The 19,844-nt window shown below is 43.9% G+C and overlaps 1 protein-coding gene across 2 annotated transcripts; it reads left to right on the forward strand.

Annotated features, from left to right (window-relative positions):
• The first annotated feature begins 1,762 nt into the window (after positions 1-1,762).
• On the forward strand, positions 1,763-19,636 carry NPM2 (nucleophosmin/nucleoplasmin 2). 2 transcript variants are annotated; one of them, XM_060101324.1, is made up of 8 exons: positions 1,763-2,073; positions 2,238-2,323; positions 2,489-2,614; positions 16,745-16,838; positions 17,615-17,799; positions 17,966-18,000; positions 19,265-19,298; positions 19,409-19,636. In XM_060101324.1, the coding sequence occupies exons 1-8, from the start codon at positions 2,016-2,018 to the stop codon at positions 19,451-19,453; spliced, it is 663 nt and encodes a 220-aa protein (XP_059957307.1). In that variant the 5' UTR covers positions 1,763-2,015; the 3' UTR covers positions 19,454-19,636. The 2 variants fall into 2 exon arrangements, with proteins under 2 accessions (XP_059957307.1, XP_059957308.1); XM_060101325.1 differs by lacking the exon at positions 17,966-18,000.
• The last annotated feature ends 208 nt before the right edge of the window (positions 19,637-19,844 follow it).

Here is a 19,844-nt window from a genome sequence, read left to right on the forward strand (position 1 = left end):
TGGAAGCTCTCTGGCAGGAGCTGAAGCTGCAGACCACAGGCAAAACATCTTCAGGGAAACTTCAGTTCTGCTCTTAAGGCCTTTCAACTGATTGGATCAGACCCACCCATGGTATTGAAGGTAATCTTTACATAAAGGCAACTGACTGTAGATGTTAATCACATCTACAAAATACCTTCAATAGCAACTGCCAAATAGAAGGTGTCAGCCACACCCTCAGTTTGATTGAATAACTGGGTGCAATAGCCTAGCCAAGCTGACACATAAAACTGACAAGCAGGTATCTGGATATACAAGTTGTGGAGTACTACTCAACAATAAACAGAAACAAACTACTGATACATAAACAATACAAACAAACTACTGATACAACAACAATTGAGATAAATAAATCTCAAACACATTCTGCTCAGCAAAAGAGGGCACACCAAAAGACCCTGTATGATTCTACTTATATGAACTTCTAGAACAGTCTGTACTAATCTACAGTGTCAGAAAACAGGTAAGTGTCTGATGCCAAGTAGACAGTAAGGGGAAGATATTGACTGCAAAGGGAAACGAGAAAATTTGGGGGAGTAACAGAAATTGTAACTTGGCTGTGGTGATGGCCACATGGTGTATACATCTGTCAAAATTCAAATTATACACTTTAAACTGGTACGTTTTTGTATCTGAATTATTGCTCAATAAAGTTGGTATTTTAAAAAGGAAAAAAAAAAAAAAACTGATTCCTGCACAGCAGAAGCTCCAATCAGGGTTGCAGAAAGATAAATCCAGTTCCTCCAGCACCATTTTTGGAAAAGACTATCCTTTCCCTTGACACCTTTGTTGAAAATCAGTGAACCTTATATGCAGGTGAGAAGTTTCCAGGATGGGAATGATGGATACGAACGCAATGAGAGAGATTCCTGGTTATTTCTGTCTCCCAAACAGAGGTGTTGCTTGAGGTTGGTGGTCAGCTGAAAACCTTCCGCCTCTTCACTACCCCCCACCCAAACAAACATTTAAGGGCATCACTGTGCTGTGTGAACTGCTGTTTGTGAAATGACTGGCCCTCGTAAGGTCACTCGCAGCGCCCCGTGGTGTATTCCACCCCTTCCTAGCCTTGGGAGAAGTCATCCTTCTGGAAACAGCGCTCTTCCTCTCCGAGGACCACAGCCCTGAGGGTCAGGCCCTCTGGGCCTGGGAAAAGGCCCACACTTAGAGGGTAGGGAAAGGACACGAAGAAAGAAGAAAGGCAATGAGCCCGAAGGGCCGACAAGGTTGCGCTGGATCCTACCTGGTAGCAAAGCGTCTCCACGCTGGGCGCTGGGCGGGCTCCGGCAGCAGGCCTCAGTCAGCCCCTATTGGTCAGGACCGTGGTTCTCACGGTGCGGTCCTGGACCAGTAGCGTCCGCCTCACCTGGGCACCTGTTAGAAATGCTAATTCTCTGGGTCCCACCCAGACCTCCCCGTGGGAAACGATGGAGGTGGGTGAGGCCTAGCGCTTTGTGTTTTTTTAACGAGCTCTCCAGGTGCTTCTGAGGAGCGAAGAGGAGGTAAGAGTGGAAGAACGGAAAGGGGCTGATGAGACACCTCCCGTGGCCCCTTCCCAGGCTTCATAACCGCCCGCTGTGGGCGGCCGGCCCTCAGGTGAGGCCGGGATGAGGCCGGAGGGAGGGAGCCCAAGAAGGAAGCGATCCGAGGAGGAGCCTATGGCGTGAGCCTCGCCCGCGGAGTAGCGACGGTGAGGCGGAGGGGGGGTTGCGAGAGGGCCGGGCCCCGGGGCCAAGTGGACGTGAGACCGGGCACCGAGCCGCCTTGCCCGCGGCTGCCCGGCGCTGCACCCCCGGGGTGCTGGGAGGGCCGGCGGGGCAGCCGGGCCCCTCGCTCACCTCTCCCGCTCTGGGCGACCTAAGCACCGTCCCTTGGCGGAGCGCTCCGCCGGGGTGTCCCCAGCTCGGGTGTGGGCTGCCTTGTCGGCCGGGGGTTGTAACGCGCCCTTCCTCGCAGCTGCTCGACCTCCGCCCCGCATCATGAATCGCAGCCGCACTAGCAGCACCTCCGAAAAGGCGACACTGACCTTGCTCTGGGGTGAGTGAGGCTCCACGCTGTTCTCGGAGCACCCGGGGGGCTGGGGGTGCGTCACGGGGGGCGGGGGTGGGGGGGGTTAGGGCTGGAGGCAGAGAGGCGCGCCTCCCTGGAGCCGGCCCGCCCCACGCCACGCCACGCCTTCCGCCCTCCGTCTCCCTTCGCAGGCTGTGAGCTGAGCCAGGAGAAGCCGACTTGGACCTTCAGACCCCAGAAGGTGGGGAAGCAGGACTGTACGCTGTTGCTCAGTACGGTGGGTACCCCCCGGCCCCAAGGAGGGGAGGAAAGACGGAGCAGGGAGGGACTTGGACACCACAGAGGAGCAGGTGGGATTGTCCGGTGCCCGCAGCTGGAGCAGGGTTTACCTCCTCCGCCCTCTGGCTGAGGAGGAGCCCTGCTCGTGTTCTACCCCTCTCAGATTTGCCTGGGGGAGAAAGCCAAAGAGGAGATGAACCTCGTGGAGATCCTGCCCCCAGCAAGCCAGGACGACAGAAGGAGGAAGCCCATCACCCTGGCCTCTCTTCGGGCCTCCGTTCTCCCCATGGTGAGCCTTTCCCTGCGGGCCTAGGACACCCTGGCTCCAGCCCTAGGAGGCCCTGCTCAAGCCTCACCCGCTGCGTGGGGACGGACCCAAAGGTGGGGTACAGGCTCCTGCACAAGTACAGCCAGTGCTAGAGAGGCATATAGCCCAGGACTAAAAGCTTGGACCCAGGAGGCAGGGAGCCCCGTTTCCATCCTAGTCCACAATTTTTTTTTTTTTTTTGGTGGCGGGGAGGGGGCCGGCTGAGTCCTAACCACTGAGCCGCCAGGGAACTCCCTTCTAGTCCACTCTTTACTAGCCGTGTGACTTTGGGCAAGTTAAATAACCTCTCTCCAAATCACATTTTTCAGCTGTTTACTGATGGAGACCAGACAGTGTTGATGATTTACATACTGCTTGTGTATCCAGAAAGTCTCACTCTAATAATTTATTTTGAGTTTTCTATACAGATCTTCTTTGTGAGTAATGGCAGTCTTTGTGTTGTTGTTGTTGTTTTCTTTTAAATCCAGGTACACTGGCTAGGACCTCCAGTATAATATTGGATAAAATGATAATGGTAGATGTCCTCGTTTCATTCCTGATTTATTTATTTATTTATTTTTGGCTGCGTTGGGTCTTCGTTGCTGTGTGCGGGCTTTCCCTAGTTGCGGCACGCGGGGGCTACTCTTCGTTGCAGTGCACGGGCTTCTCACTGCAGTGGCTTCTCTTGCTGCAGAGCATGTCCTCTAGGCGTACGGGCTTCAGTAGTTGTGGCACGTGGGCTCAGTAGTTGTGGCTCACGGGCTCTAGAGCGCAGGTTCAGTAGTTGCAGCACACGGGCTTAGTTCCTCTGCGGCATGTAGGATCTTCCCTGACTAGGGCTCGAACCCGTGTCCCCTGCATTGGCAGGCAGATTCGTAACCACTGCGCCACCAGGGAAGTCCCCATACCTGATTTTTTAAAAATGAATGCTTCTAATGTTTCTCCATTAAGTATGAAGTGTTTGGTAGATACCCTTTGTCAGGTTAAGGAAGTCTCCATCTAATCCTACTCTACTTTGAAAAATTGAATTTTCTTCTTTTTAATCATGATTATCGAAATGGTTATCAAATGCTTTCCTATTCATATTATCAGGGGCTCTCTCTTCTTTAATCTGTTAATGTGGTAAGTTATACTAATAGAATAATATTCAACCAACTTTGCATTCCTGAGATAAACATTACTGATTGTATTATAAACTTCTAGATTTGCTTTGTTAATAAGACTTTTTTTTTAAACTTACATACTCATAAGTGAGGTTGGCCTATAAATTCCATATCTTATTTGGATGTCAAGGCATATTAGCCTCATGAACCGAGGCATGGCATGTTCCCTCCTTCCATGCAGCAGAACAGTGAATATGAGACCAGGATTATCTGCCCTTAAAGACCTGGGAGGCTGATCTGTAAAACTGCCCTCAAACCTGTTTTTTTTTCTCTATCTATGGGATCTCCCTAAATCTCATCCATTCCCATAGTTTTAAAGACCACCTATACAAATGAAGACTCTGACATTTATTCTGTAAACCCAGCCTCTCTGTTGTGCTCCACATCCTCTGTCCAACTCAAAACGTTTAACAGATATCTAATAGATATTCCAGACTTAGCATGTCTAAATCCAAATTCTTGATTTCTATCTATAATCTCTTCCCCCATCCCCAGACCTGATCCTCTCCCAGTAAATAGCTATTCCTCCAATTAGCCAGGACAAAGCCCTCTTTCTCTAACACCCCATATCTGACCCACCAGCAAATCCTGTTGGCTCTACCTTCATCTAACCACATCTCACCACCTCCCTGCTACACTCTGGTCCAGGTGACCATCACCTCTTGCTCAGGTTTATTACAGGGCCTCCTAAGAGATATATCTGCCTTCATCATTGGTCCCCTTTAGTCAATTCCAGGGGTTGACAAACTACAGGATTAAGTCCAGACCACTGCCTGTTTTTGTAAATAGAGCTGTCTGGAAACACAGCCACACCCATTTATTTATATGTTATCCATGGCTACGTTCACTCAGTAACAGCAGAGCTGAGTAGTCTCCACAGAGACCATACTTTTTTTTTAATACAGTGTTTTAATTGAGGCATATGTTGTTCTAAGATCCTTTGAAATTCTAAATTTTGGTTATGCTTCTGTTTAGATTTTTTAATTAATTAATTAATTAGTTTATTTATTTTTGGCTGCATTGGGTCTTCGTAGCTGCACGCAGGCTTTCTCTAGTTGCAGCAAGCGGGGGCCGCTCTTCGTTGCAGTGCGCGGGCTTCTCATTGCAGTGGCTTCTCTTGTCATGGAGCATGGGCTCTAGAGCACAGGCTCAGTAGTTGTGGCTCATGGGCTCCAGAGCACAGGCTCAGTAGTTGTGGCGCACGGGCCTGGTTGCTCCGTGGCATGTGGGATCCTCCCAGGCCAGGGCTCAAACCCATGTCCCCTACACTGGCAGGCGGATTCCTAACCACTGCACCACCAGGGAAGCCTGAGACCATACATTTTACATGCCCTTTACAGAAAAGGTTTCCTGGCCTCTGGTCCATTCCATACACAGCTGCCAAAAAGATCCTTTTAAGCAAAGGTCAAATTCTGTTGATTCTCTGCTAGAACACTCAATGTGCTCAATGGCTTCGCATTTCATTTAGAATGAGATTTGAGATCCTTTATGTCCTGGCCCTCAGCAAGCTCTCTGACCTCATCCTTTGCTACTCTCCCCACCCTGACCCTGCTTAAACCACATGGGCTTCCTTGACAGTATCCTGAAAATTCCAAACATACCCCCTCCTTGGAGTCTTTGTATTTCCTGTTCCCCATGCCAGGGACACACTTGCCCCGGACATCAATCTGGTCTTTGTTCAAATGTCATCTCATTGAAGGGTCTTCCCTGGCCACAAACAGCATCCCCATTTCTACCCCACGCATGATCACTTTTTCCCCCATAGGACCCATTACTGACATCAGGTTTCATTTGTGCATTGTCTTTTCCCCCCAACCAGGATATAGACTCCAAGAGAGCAAGGATTTTGCCTGCTTTGCTGCATTATCCATACAGCCCCTATACTGTGTCTGGTATGTTGTAGGAACTCAATATATAATGAAGGAGTGAGTAAATAAGTGAATGAACTGTGTGGGACTGGTTTGATTTTTAAACTATTGTGATTTATTTAATAGGTTTAGATCTTCTCAGATGTTTCTATTTCTTTGAGTCAGTTTTTTTATTAGCTGTATTGAGATATAATTTATATACAGTAAGATTCACTAGTGTTAAGTGTGCAGCTCGATGCCTTTGACAAATTGTGCAATAGCCACCAACATCAAGGTAGAGAATTTCCACCGCCCTGCCCCCAGTTCCTCATGCCTCATGCAGTGAGTTCCTTCCACCTACCACTGCCTCTGGCAACCATTGATCTACTTTCTGTCACTATAGTTTTGCCTTTTCTATAATTTCATTTAAATGGAACCATACAACATGTAGTCTCTTGTGCTGGCTTTTTTCACTTAGCGTAATGCTTTTGAGATTTATCCCTGTTGTTGATAAAACGGTAATATGCTCCTTTTTTATATCTGAGTAATATGCCGCTCTACAATTTATATAAAATTTGTCCATTCACCTGTTAATGGACATATGAACATTTTGGGTAGTTTCCAGTTTTTGGACTGTTGTCAGTAAAGCTGCTAGGAACGTTTGAGTGTATTTGTATAGACGTCTTTTCATTTCTCTTAGGTAAATACCTAGGAGTGATATTGCTGGATTACATAGTAAGCATATGTTAAACTTTATACAAAACTGGTAAACTAGGGCTTCCCAGGTGGCACAGTCGTTGAGAGTCCGCCTGCCAATGCAGGGGACACAGGTTCGTGCCCCGGTCCGGGAAGATCCCACATGCCACGGAGCAGCTGGGCCCGTGAGCCATGGCCGCTGAGCCTGCGCATCCGGAGCTTGTGCTCCGTAACGGGAGAGGCCACAGCGGTGAGAGGCCCGTGTACTGCAAAAAAAAAAAAAAAAAAAAAAAACTGCTAAACTATTTTCCAAATTGCTCTACCATTCTGCATTTCTACCAGCAATCTATGAGAATTCCAGTTGGTGCACATCCTCACCAACACTCGGCATTGTCAGTCTTCTTAATTTTAGCCAATCCAGTACATATACGGTGGCACCTCATTGTGGTTTTTATTTTTCCTTGAGGGTTGGTGATATTAACCATCTTCTTATTTGGTTTTTGGTCTTTTGTATATCTTCTTCTGCAAAATACCTATTTAGATGTTTTGCCCATTTTTTTAACATCTTTATTGGAGTATAATTGCTTTACAATGGTGTGTTAGTTTCTGCTTTATAGCAAAGTGAATCAGTTATACATATGTTCCCATATCTCTTCCCTCTTGCATCTCCCTCCCTCCCACCCTCCCTATCCCACCCCTCTAGGTGGTCACAAACCACCAAGCTGATCTACCTGTGCTATGCGGCAGCTTCCCACTAGCTATCTATTTTACTGCCCATTTTTAAATAATTGAGTTATTCTTATTGACTTGTAGGAGTTTTTTAATATATTTTGGATATAAGTCCTTTATTACAAATATTTTCTCCTAATGTGTGGCTTGCCTTTTCATTTTTGTAATAATGTTTTTTGAAGAGCACAAGTTTTTAGTTTTGATAAAGTTCAACTTAACGTTTTTTTCTCTTATGGTTCATCCTTTTGGTGTCCTAAGAAATCATTGCCTAAACTAAGGTCACAAAGGTTTTCTTTTATGTTTTCTCCTAGAAATGCTATTGTTTTAGCTCTTATATTTAAGTCTATGATCCGTTTCAAGATAAGTTTCTTGTATGGTATGAAGTGAGGATAGAAAGACATTTTTTTCCAAATTGATATCCAGTGCTCCAGTACCATTCTTTGAAAAGACTGCTCTTTCAGTGATACAATTACCTTGGCATTTGCCAAAAATTGGTTGACCATATGTGTATGCATATATGTCTATACACTATTCTGTTTCATTGATTTATGTTTACCCTCATTCCATACCAGACTAATTTGATTATTGTGCTTTTATAGTAAGTCTTAAAATTAGATCGTGTGAGTCCTCCAATTTTGTTATTCTTTTCCAAAATTGGGTTGACAAGTCTAGGTCCTTAGCATTTCCATATAAGTTTCAGAACCAGCTTTCTTTAAAAATCAGTCTGGTGGGATTTTGATTGAGATTGTATTGAATCTATACATTACTTTGGGGGGAATTGCCATCTTGACAATTTTGAGTCATCGATAATTGAACATGATATATTTCTCCATTTGTTTACATCTTTAGCTTTTCCCAGGAATGTTTTGTAGTTTTCAGGGTCCTGGTCCCCTACGTACTTTGTAAAGTTTACCCCTACATATTTCATGATTTGGGGTGCTATTAAAAATGAGATTAGCATATTTATTGGAAGAAAATTCACATACCATAAGCTTCACTCATTAGAGTATATAATTCAGTGATTTTCAGTAAATTCAGAGTTGTGCAACAATCACAGTCTAAGTTTAGGACATTTTCATCAACCCAAAAAGAAACTCCATACCTACCAGTGGTCACTTCCCATTTCCCACATTCACTTACCCCCAGCCTTAGGCAACCACTACTTTACTTTATGTCTATAGATTTGCCTATTCTGGCAAATCATATAAATGGAATCATAAACTGTATGGCCTTTTGTGACTGCTTTCTTTCACTTAGCATAATGTTTTTAAGGTTTATCCATGTTGTTGCATGTATCGGTACTTGACTCCTTTTTATTGACAAATAATATTCCATTGTATTGATATACCATATTTTGTTTATCTGTTCCGTTGGTGGACATTTGGATTGTTTCTACCACTTGGCTATTAGGAATGCTGTTATTAACATTAATGTACAAATTTTTGTATGAACATAAGTTTTTTAAAATATTTTATTTATTTATTTATTTCTGGCTGTGTTGGGTCTTCGTTGCTGCATGCAGGCTTTCTCTAGTTGCGGCGAGCGGGGGCTACTCTTCATTGCGGTGCACGGGCTTCTCATTGCGGTGGCTTCTCTTGTTGTGGAGCATGGGCTCTAGGCATGTGGGCTTCAGTAGTTGTGGCTCATGGGCTTAGTCGCTCTGCGGCATGTGGGATCTTCCCAGACCAGGGCTTGAACCCATGTCCCCTGCATTGGCAGGCGGATTCTTAACCACTGCGCCACCAGGGAAGTCCTGAACATAAGTTTTTATTTCTCTTGAGCGTATACCTGGAAGTGCAATTGCTGGGTCATATGGTAGCTTCATATATATAACATTTTGAGGAACTGCCATATTGTTTTACAAAGTGGTCACACCATTTTACAATCTCACCAGCAATGTTTGGGTATTCCAATTTCTCCACATCCTCACCAACACTTATTTTTGTCTTTGGTTTTGATTAGTCATCTTAGTGGGTATGAAGTGGTAGCTCACTGTAGTTTTGATTTGCGTTTCCCTAATGACTAATGATGTTGAGCATCTCTTTATGTGCTTATTGGCTATTTGTATATCTTTTTTGGAGAATTTTCTTTCTTTCTGTTTTTTTCTTTTTTGGCTGCGTGGCTTACAGGATCTTAGTTCTCTGACCAGGGATTGAACCCGCACCCTTGGCAGTGAAAGCATGGAGTTCTAACCACGGGACTGCCAGGGAATTGCTGGAGAATTTTCTGTTCAAATCTTTACTCATTTTGTAAAACTGTGTTTGAGTCTGATGTATTTTAATATTTGTCTTTTTACTATTGACTTGTATGAGTTCTTTGTTTTACATACAAGCCTCTTATCAGCTTATTTGCAAATAGTTAGCCCCCTTTCCCTGGGTTGTCTTTTTACTTTCTTGATGATATCATTTGCAGCACAAAGTTTTTTGTTTTCATATAGTCCCGTTTATATGTGTTTTCTTTTGTTGCTTCTGCTCCTAGTGTTGAATCTTAGAAACAATTGCCTAACACAAGGTCATGAAGATTTACTCCTGTGTCTTCTTCTACTAGTTTTAAAGTTTTAGTTCTTGTATGTAAATCTATGAGCCATTTTCAGTTAATCTTTTTATATGGGATAAGGTACAAAAATGCTATTTTAAAGTTTTATTTTATCATTATTCAGTACTAGTATATAGTTATATAATTGGTTTTTGTATTATCTAACCTTGCTAAATTTGCATATTAGTCCTAGCAGCTTTCCGTTGATTCCACAGAATTTGCTATGTATTTATTCATGTCATCTGTGAATAAAGTCAGTTTAACATCTTAATTTTCTATCTGTATGCTTTCGTTTCTTTTTCTTGTCTTACTTCACTGACTAGGACATCAAGTACAATGCTGAGTAAAAGTTGTAAGAGCAGGACTATCATTGCCTTTTACCAGAGGGAAAGTATTTAGTCTTTTACCATTAAGACAGATGAAGGATTTTTGTCGATGTCCTATATTAAGTTTGAGGATGTTCCCTTCTATTCCTAGTTTGCTGAGATATTTTATCATGAGTGGGTGTTGAATTTTGTCAAAGAATTCTTTTCTGCATATAGTGAGGTGATTTTTTTCTCCTTTATTTTGTTATGTGGCAAATTACATTCATTGATTTTTTTCAAATTTTAAACCCACTGTGCATTCTTGGTATAAGCCCCATTCAATTATAATGTATTACCTTTTTATATATTGCTGGATTCCATTTGCTACTATTTTATTAAGGATATTTTTGTCTATGTTATAAGCAACATTAGTCTATGGTTTTCTTGTCATGTTTTTGTCTGACTTTAGCATAAAGTAATTCTGGGCCTCATAAAATGAAAAGGAAGATGTTCTATTTTCTGGAAGAATTCATGTAAATTTGTTTTGTTTTGTCTTTTTCTTAAATGTTTTGGTAGAATTCACCTGTGAAGCAATCTGGTTAACTACAAGTTAAATTTATTTAATGGATATAAGACTATTTGGTTTATTTTGTTTAGGGAGCTTTATGTTTGTGGTTTTTAAGGAATTTTTCTGTTTCATCTAAATTGTCAACTTTTCTGGCATAAAGTTGTTCATATTATTCCCTAATCCTTTCCTGTATTAAAGTTTGCTCTTTTGTTCCTGATGTTGGTAATTTGTGTCTTCTCTCCTTTTTACCGAGTCCAGTATGGCTAGAGGTTTAACGGTTGTATCAATCTTTCTCAAAAACCAAGTTTTGGTTTCATCAGTCTTTCTCTATTGTTTTTCCACTTTGTATGTAATTGAGCTGTTCTTTATTCCTCTCTTCTGTTTAGTTTGGTTTCAGTCTGATCTTTTTCTAGTTTCTTAAGGCATAGTCTTATATTATTGATTTTTTACACCTTTTTCAGATATAAGCATTTCATGCTATGATTTCCTTCTAAGCATCTTTCTAGCTTCATCCCACAAATTCTGATAAGTACTATATTCATTTTCATTCAGTTCAAATTATTTTCTGGTTTTATTCTTCAATCCCTGCAGTACTTAGAAGTATGTTTGCTTTTTAATGTCCAAATATAGATTTTCTAATTCTTTCTTTAATTGATTTCTATTTTAATTTCATTATGGTCTGAAAATATGCTTTATATGATTTCAGTCCAAACAGTGTTGTGACTTGCTTTATGGCCCATAATATGTTCTATCTTGGTGACTATTTCATTCACCCTTGAAGAATGTGTGTTCTCCCATGGTTGGGTTGTATTGCTCTGTAAATGTCAATTGTATCAAGTTGGTTGATGGTTTTGTTCGAGTCTTCCGTATCCTTACTCATTTCCTGTCTTCTGAAATGGCTGTACCATTTTGCACTTCTATCAGCGATGCATAAGTGATCAAGTTGCTTTGCATCCTCATTGACATTTCATGTTGTCACTCTCTCTTTTATTTTAGCCATTCTAATGTGTGTGTAGTGATGTCTCATTGTGCTTTTAGTTTGCATTTTCGTGATGGCTAATGATGTTGAACATCTTTTCATGAGGTTTTTGCCATATGTATGTTCAGTTAAATGTTCATGTCTTTTGCTCATTTTCTAATTGGATTGTTTTGTTACTGTTGAATTTAATTTTTTATATATTCTAGACACTAGTTCTTTGTCAAAATATGGCTTGCAAATATTTTCTCCCCAGTTTATAACTTGTCTTTTCATCCTCTGCACATGAGCTTCTATGGCACAAAAGTTTTTAATTTTGATGAGGTCCATTGTATTCTTCCTTTTATGACTTTCGATGTTAAGTCTAAGAACACATTGCCTAGTCTGAGATCATGAAGGTTTTCTATGTTTTTTGTCCAAAAGTCGTATAGTTGTATGTTTTACACTTAAGTCCATGATCCATTTTGAGTTCACTCTTGTATAAGCTATGAGGTTTAGGTGAAGGTTCATTTCTTTGCCTATGGACGTCCAATTGCTCCAGCTCCATTTGTTGAAAAAACTTCCTCCATTTATTTGAGTTTGCACCTTTGTCAAAAATCAGTTGCAAGTATTTGTGTGTGTCTATTTCTAGGTCTTCTGTTCTGTCAATCTATATGTCTATCCCTCTAAAATCACACTGTCTTGATTACTGTGGCTATAGCTTTATGTATGTTCAGACTGTGTTGTTGATGTATATAATTTACAGGTTTAGCTTTCTTGTAAAATTTTTACTTTCCTTGTATAACTGTAAATATCTTCCTTGTCTAATTTTTTTCATTATGTGGTGACCTTTTTTATCCCTAAGATACTTATTGAATTGAAGCCTATATCATCTGATACTAATTTGTTTCCCAGATGTCCCTCAATCTCCATTATTCCTTTATTCTTTAGTAATGGATTCATGACTTTTAGCTGGTCACAAGGCTACTGAGAATAAAAACTATATTCCCTCTAAGTTTGGCATAACCATGAAGTTCTGGCCAATGCGATGTAAGCAGAAGTGGGATCTACAACATCTGCAAAGTGTCCTTAAAGAGAAATCATGTGGCCACTTTTTTGTCCCTTCCTGGAGTGTAGATGTGATGACTAGAACAAGAGCAGCCATCCTGGGCGAGGTGGGAGCTGTGTATTGAGAATGGTAGAGCAACACGGTACAAAGAGCCTGGATTCCTGGTGATTGAGGAGTGGTATACCCACAGCTTATGTGTGGACTTGGTTTATGTGATGAAGAAGTGAGTTTCTACCTGTGTAAGCCACTGTTGTGGAGTTTTCTGTCACTTATTACCAAACCTAATCCTAACAAACACTACTAGCTTCATTTTTTAAGGACTTTATTTTTTAAGAGCAGTTTTAGGCTTACAATAAGATCGAGAGGAAGTTACAGAGATTTCCCATATACCACCTACCCCTACACATACATAGCCTCCCCCATTATCAACATCACTCACCAGATAGTACAACTAGCTTCATTTTCATTTTAGTCATGTGTGGCTGCCGTAACAGAGACCCAACTACAGGGGCTTAAGATTTATTTCTGTCTTGCATAGAAGTCCAGAGATGGGCAGTCCAGAGCTGATGAGATGACTCCATGGTCACCAAAGACCAAGTCTCCTCGTATCTTTCTCCTGTCTTTAGTGCAGATCTACCATCCTCAAGATCACCTTACAGTCCAGGAAGGCTGCTGCAGCTCCAGCCCTCACTTCTACAATTAATGTAATAGGAAAGAAGCAGCAAGGGAAGACCACAGGGACTTCTCTCAGTTCTCTGTCCACCTTTTAAGGAGTCTTCCCACAAGTACCACCTTCCAAATTCTGCTTATAGCTCATTGATCCAGAAATTAGTAACATAGTCACAACTGCAAAGGAAACTGAAGACTGCAGTTTTTGGCTGGGTATAGTATTTCAGTAACATCAGGGTGCTGTTATTATGCAAGGAAAGAACGGCTATTGGATAAGCAACTGGAAGCCTCTGCTGCACCTGGTATGTATATTTCCATCTCTTTACTCCCACATTTCTCTGTCCTTATAAGGTTTCTTAGGAGCAGTATGTAGCTAGACCTTGTTTTAATCAATCCAGCCAGTATAGTCTGTTTATATTGATTGTGACTTGCTAATATACTTGGATTTACTTGTAGCATGTACTTTGTGCTTCTATTTTCCTTGCCTTTTAAATTTTTTTGTTTCTTTTTTCTAGTTCTCCTGTCTTTTATTAGATTAATTAAAGTTTCTTTTCCCCTTTTCTCTTCTACTGGTTTAGAAGCTGTAGAATCTCATTCTAATCTTTATTTGTTCTCCTTAATTTTTTAACAATCATGCATGATCAAAGTCGAAAATTAATGTTTTCTTCCTCCCAAACCAGGGGATTCTAATTACTTTCATTTTAACATACATATTCTCATCGTGTAGCATTTTAGCTCCAACTTGTTTTAAACCAGCTCAACGCTAGTCATGACTAGTGTTGTTTTATTTTACGGCAATGTTTCCTTAGGTCTTTATTTATTTATTTATTTATTTATTTATTTTTACCAATTTTTTTTGCTCATCACTGCTTCTTGCACCTACTTCTCAATTTAATTGCCATCTTCTTGAACATCCTTTTGTAGACCTGGGAGTAGTAAACTTACTTGGGCTTTGCTCAGAAATATCTTTCTTTTACCCTCATTCCTTCACGATAGTTTGTCTGTGTATATACTTCTAGGTAAGAGGTCTGATTCCTGACCTCTTTCTGATTCCTGATGTTGCTGTTGAAATCCTCAGTCTGCCTGGTTATTGTTCCTTTTTTGGAAATCTGGCCTCTCTGGTTGACTTTAAGCTCATCTCTTTGTTCTCATCCGTCATTTCACCATAGTATGTTCAGGTGTGGATTTATTTTTATTTATCTGTTCAGGGCTGAGGTTTCCTGCATATGAGGATCTGTCTTGGATCATTTCTGGGGAACTCTTGGTCGTTACCACTTGGAACACTGACTCCATTCTCTCCAGTCCCTACCTCTGATTGGATGCATGTTGGACCTTCTCACCTGACCTCCACGTCCAGCTTCTCTCTCATATTTTGTTCATTTCTCTCTGTGCTTCATACTGGGTAATTTCTTCCCAGCACTTCTCCAATTTACTGATTCTTCCTTCAGCTGCTTCACTGCTTTTTAACCATTTGTTCACTTTACTTCAATGCTAATGTTTTTGATGTCTAGAAGCTGCCTTTGGTTCTTTTTATTTTTTGTAATACCTCGTTATTATTTTGATTCCTACTTTATATTTATTTGATCTTCATCAAACATTTCATGTGGTTTAGGTGGTTATTCTCTTTTTTTTTTTTTTTTTTTTGCGGTACGCGGGCTGCTCACTGTTGTGGCCTCTGCTGTTGCGGAGCACAGGCTCCGGACGCGCAGGCTCAGCGGCCGTGGCTCATGAGCCCAGCCGCCCTGCGGCATGTGGGATCTTCCCGGACCGGGGCACAAACCCGTGTACCCTGCATTGGCAGGCAGACTCTCAACCACTGCGCCACCAGGGCAGCCCGGTTGTTATTCTCTTATTTCAGGTTCCTGGTTGTACATTTTGTTTCGTTCTGCTGCCAGACTCTAGCAGGGTTGTTTCTTGTGTCTTTTGTAGTTTTAGGTGGTGAGCTCCTCTTCCAGTTTGGTTTGGTTCTGTTTTGTGAAAGAATTCTGTGTGAAAAGAATTCAGAGTGTCCCTAGAGACCAGTTTTGTGTTTGCATCTGCCATTTGCCCCAGGAATATCGCAAGCCTGGGATTTTATACAGATCTCTTGGCTTGGCACTGCCCACCGAGTAAATTCAGATTTGCTGTGAGAGGTACAACCACAGCTGTTAGCTTCTCATAGGAGACTCTGTCATCTCACCCGCATGTTCTTGTTTCCCTCCTTTGATGGTGGGTCCTTTCTAGTTAGATGGCTGAGGGTTCTTCAGTCCCTTCTCCTCAACCCTCACCGTGGGGCTTTTTACTGAGATGTAGCCCTTTGAAGGTCCCCTCCTCAAGGGTTTGTCTCCTGTCCACATGAGTGTCACAACCCAAAGTCCTTGCTGTTTTCAAGGACGTCCTCCCTTCAGCGGTGGCATAAGCCTCTGCACAGGCTGCTCTTCTTTCTGATGCACAGGGACACTTCTTTCTGTCTTAGCATTCAACCAATCAGTAAAAACATTGAATTACATTTTATCCAGCATTTATAGGTGTTTGTGATCAGTTTTCACTTACCTGCTTCCTCTTTGAACCAGAAACTCTAAGTTAATCTCTCTAAGCCTCAGTTTCCTCCTCTGTAAAATAACAACACCTCCTTTGTGGACTTCTTGTGAAGATTTAAATGAGATAAAGCAGGTAAAATGTGTAGCATGGGGCCTGGCACATGGTAAGAACTCAAGAAATTTAAGTATCATCATTGTTACTCTAGAAAATTTGCAAAGTTTGGAAAAGTGTAAAGAAAATAAATGGGGTACTGTCCACTGAAAATGATGGTTAGCACTGTAATATATTTCTAACTTTACTCCTATGAATATTGAATATTCACACATTACTTATAAGACAATAGGAAGACTGTAATACAACTTTGCATCTGCTTTTCTCATTTGATCAATGCCTTAGTCAGCTTGGGCTGACATAACAAAATACCATGGAGTGAGTGGTTTAAACAACAGACATTTCTTCCTCACAGTTCTGGAGGCTAGAAGTCTGAGATCAGGGTGCCAGCACGGTCGGGTTTTGGTAAGGGCCCTCCTCCTGGCTTGCAGATGGCTACCTTCTTTTTGTGTCCTCACATGGCCTAGAGAGAAAGCAAACTGTCTGGTCTCGTCTTCTAAGGGCATGAATCCCATCACAAGGGCCCCACCTTCGTGACCTCAACTAACCCTAGTTACGGTCCCAAAGGCTCCATCCCCAGATACCAGCACATTGGAGGTTAGGGGCTTCAATGTAAGAATTTGAGGGGACACAGTTCAGTCCATAGCTATCAGACTATTTAACGGCTGCACCTCAGGTTGGAAGACCATCTGTGATCTTGGCAGGAATGAGATTATCAGATCCATGTTCTTCTCCAACATAGTCCACCTCAGCGGGAAGGTCCAGGGGGCTGAGAGTGCAGAGAGGTCCAGGGAAGCCCTGAAGCATGTGTGGTCGAGGGGAGGGAATAAACTGAGTATTTCTGCCTGAGGCCAGCCCCCACCCCCCTACCCCCAGCCAGGTACCGGACCCGAGTAGCCTGTCCTCTCTACTCCTGCCCCTACTCCCTACCCCCTACCCCTGCAGGTCGTCCTGGCGGGATTGGAGCTTTCTCCTCCTGTCACGTTCCAGCTCCGGGCTGGCTCTGGACCCGTGTTCCTCTGTGGCCAGGAATGTTATGGTAAGTCCAAGCTTGGACCCAAGAAAGGTCTGCCGGAACAGTGCTCAGCACAGGGCCAAGGACATAATAGGTACTCAAACACTTGAGGGATTCTTGAATTATTAGAGAAGATCCCCAAAGGCAACAGAATCACCAGGAGCCTGGACCAGAAGGCCATGGGCACGCGTCCCAGCCCCAATTCTCCTTTACCTCTCCGCCACATCTCTGTGGGCTGCAGCCCTCCAGCCATAACACGGGGGTGGGGTTATACTTGGTTCCATCTTCAAGTGTATTCCTCCTAGTTGTGAGGAATAAATGACATATTCAGAAAAAGCACTTAACATAACGCCTCGTACCAGAGCACACTCAAAACGTTACCTGCTATGAAGTATGGAGCTGTAGCAGTAACATGGACCCTGGCAAGTCGCTGTGCCTTTGACTCTTTTGACGGCCCTTTAACTGCCTTCTTCTCTGTCCAGTGGTGCCTCTTCCATCAGGGTTCCCTCCTGCTCCAAACCCCGGGCAGGTTCCACCTGCCTCAGGATGAGGCCTGAGCTCCTCGGCTGCTGTGTCCCCACCCTCTCCCTCCTTCCCCTCACACTCTCCTTCCCAGTGTGCATCTCCCTCCGGCCTGGCCAGAGCTGCAGCTTACCACTTCCCCTGCCCTCCCGCCATGACCTCAGCCCTCACCCCACCCCCACCCCCGCCAGCCGCACTTTGGGCAGGTGGATCTGGGGAGGGGAGCCTGGCAGAGGCCCTTGGGCTCAGAGGCCCTGCCTCCCTCCCACACCATCCAGCGACCACTTTAGACCAATCCTGGGAGGAAGAGGAGGGGGAGGAGGAGGACCTGGAGGAGGAGGAAGAAGAGGAGGAAGAGGAAGAAGATGATGATGACGAAGACATAGATGTGTCCCTGGAGAAGGAGACCCCTGTCAAACAAGTCAAGAGGCTGGCGCCCCAGAAGCACACAAGCGTTGCCAAGGTGAGGGAGGGACGCCCCCCCGCAAAGGCTCCTCAGAAACCTGGACCAGGTCTCCCCAGTTGAGTGCGCCGAGGCCCGGGGCAACACCTGCCAGGTGCCCGGCGGGAGTCTGCTCTGCCCCTGGGCCTTGCCACAACTCCCAATAATGCTTGTGTTTGGTTTCCAGAAAAAAAAGGTGGAAAAAGAGGAGGTGGCAGTGAGGTAACTCTTTCTATCTATTAAATTAGCCAAAATCTTTTAGTTGAGGTACATCGTGCTTGGAAGAGGATGATGCACATGTGTGTGCAGGTGTGTGGTACACGGAGACACAGGTGCACAGGTGCACAGGTGTGCTGCCACTGTCTGTCGGTTGGCACAGTCTTTTTGAAAAGCATTTAACAGTTCTTATCTTCTGACTTCCTCCCACTTATGGCAGTTCCTTCCAAAGAATCCCATCCAAGATATGAGGGAAATATATGCACTAAGAAACTTATCACTGCATTATTCAAATAATAGTATAAAGTGGAAGCATTGTAAATGTCCATCAATATACCAGTTGCTTAAACTATGTCACGTCTTCTCAATGGCATGTGACATAATGCCCATGAAGAATACAGCAAACTGGAAAGTGTTTCTAGAATTCAAAGAGCAGGATATGAAATTATTTTCATTTTAATATTTATTTATTTAATTTTTGGCTGCATTGGGTCTTAGTTGCGGCACGCGGGATCTCGGTTGGGATCTTCGTTGAGGTGTGCAGGCTCTCTAGGTGTGGCCCGTGTGCTCAGTAGTTGCCGCGCACGGGCTTAATTAGCCCACGGCATGTGGGATCTTAGTTCCCGGACCAGGGATCACGTCCCCTGCATTGGAAGGTGGATTCTTAACCACTGGACCACCAGGGAAGTCCCAAATTATTTTCATTTTATTTCACAATCAAAAAAGTTCTGAAAGGAAACAAAATGTTAATATTAGTAGGAGGTAAAGAAAAGTATAGGCAATTCTCTATTTGCTATGTTTTGTGCAATGTGGTTAACGTTACTTTTATGATAAGAAACATTTGTGTCTTATACACAAATCAAGGAAAGCAGATAGAAGCTTAAGAAGAAAAAACATCTTGTTTAAAAAGAGAGAGTCAGGGACTTCCCTGGCGGTCCAGTGGTTAAGACTCTGCGCTTCCACTGCAGGGGGCACGTGTTCAATCCCTGGTCGGCGAACTAAGATCCCGCATGCCGTGTGGTGCGGCCAATAAATAAATAAATAATTTTAATTTAAAAATTTAAAAAATAAAAGAAGAGTCAGAGTGGTCCCTGGCAGGTGACAGGTGGAGAGGCAAACCTCTCTAGGTCACAGCCCCCTGCTTCCCGGAAGTGCCCAGGGCCCAGCTCTGCAGCCTGGGCACTAGTAGGCGGGCCCGGTGCTACTGGCATCAGACTGAGCTCTCTCTTTCCCACATCCCCACTCCTTGCCCACCCCCACCCCGTTCCAGATACCGTCCTAAAGACAGGAGCCCTGTGGGAAAGGTGAGTACTGATAAGAAGGGGCTGGTCCTCCTGGGGGGGGAGGGATGTTCTCTGGGAAGGTGCCAGGATGGGGGGCGGGTGGGACACTGGAGCAACCCCTTCTCTCACAGGCCAAAACCACACCCAGACCTAAAAAGCCAGGATTCAAGAAATGAGGAGCCAGGCGTGGCCTGGCCGCAGTGACGGAGGGAGGGCCCGTGAGACCACCGTGCTGAGTCTGAATGTGATGGACGTGTTGGGGGTGACACAAGAGCCCCTCACCCCAACTCTCGGTTGCAGCAGGACCTGGAGGGAAGAGCCCCGAGCTCAGACCCACAATAAAGTTTGCTTTGCTAGGACCTCGTTGCGGCTGTGTCTCCCTTCCCGAGGAGCTGTCCTTACCGGCTGCAGTGAGCCCGTGAGCCCGGCAGAGGGCAGCCGCGTGCCAGCACACCCTGGCCTGCCTGCCAGCCAGCCAGCCAGCTGTGTTCTGCTCTTTATCTCCCTCTACCCACCCCCGCCCCGCCCCCACCCCCCCATCCCCAGCTTTGGGGGAAGGACCAAGTG

The sequence above is a fragment of the Mesoplodon densirostris genome, chromosome 6 (assembly GCF_025265405.1).
Source record: "Mesoplodon densirostris isolate mMesDen1 chromosome 6, mMesDen1 primary haplotype, whole genome shotgun sequence".
In the NCBI taxonomy this organism is placed as follows: Eukaryota; Metazoa; Chordata; class Mammalia; order Artiodactyla; family Ziphiidae; genus Mesoplodon; species Mesoplodon densirostris.

Bases quoted from the DNA above. Each gene is read 5' to 3' on its own strand.
- NPM2 (XM_060101324.1), top strand. From the start codon at position 2,016: ATGAATCGCAGCCGCACTAGCAGCACCTCCGAAAAGGCGACACTGACC. The intron at 2,615-16,744 runs GTGAGCCTTTCC...CTACCCCTGCAG, and splicing joins GGGCCTCCGTTCTCCCCATG to GTCGTCCTGGCGGGATTGGA. The intron at 17,800-17,965 runs GTGAGGGAGGGA...TTTGGTTTCCAG, and splicing joins AGCACACAAGCGTTGCCAAG to AAAAAAAAGGTGGAAAAAGA.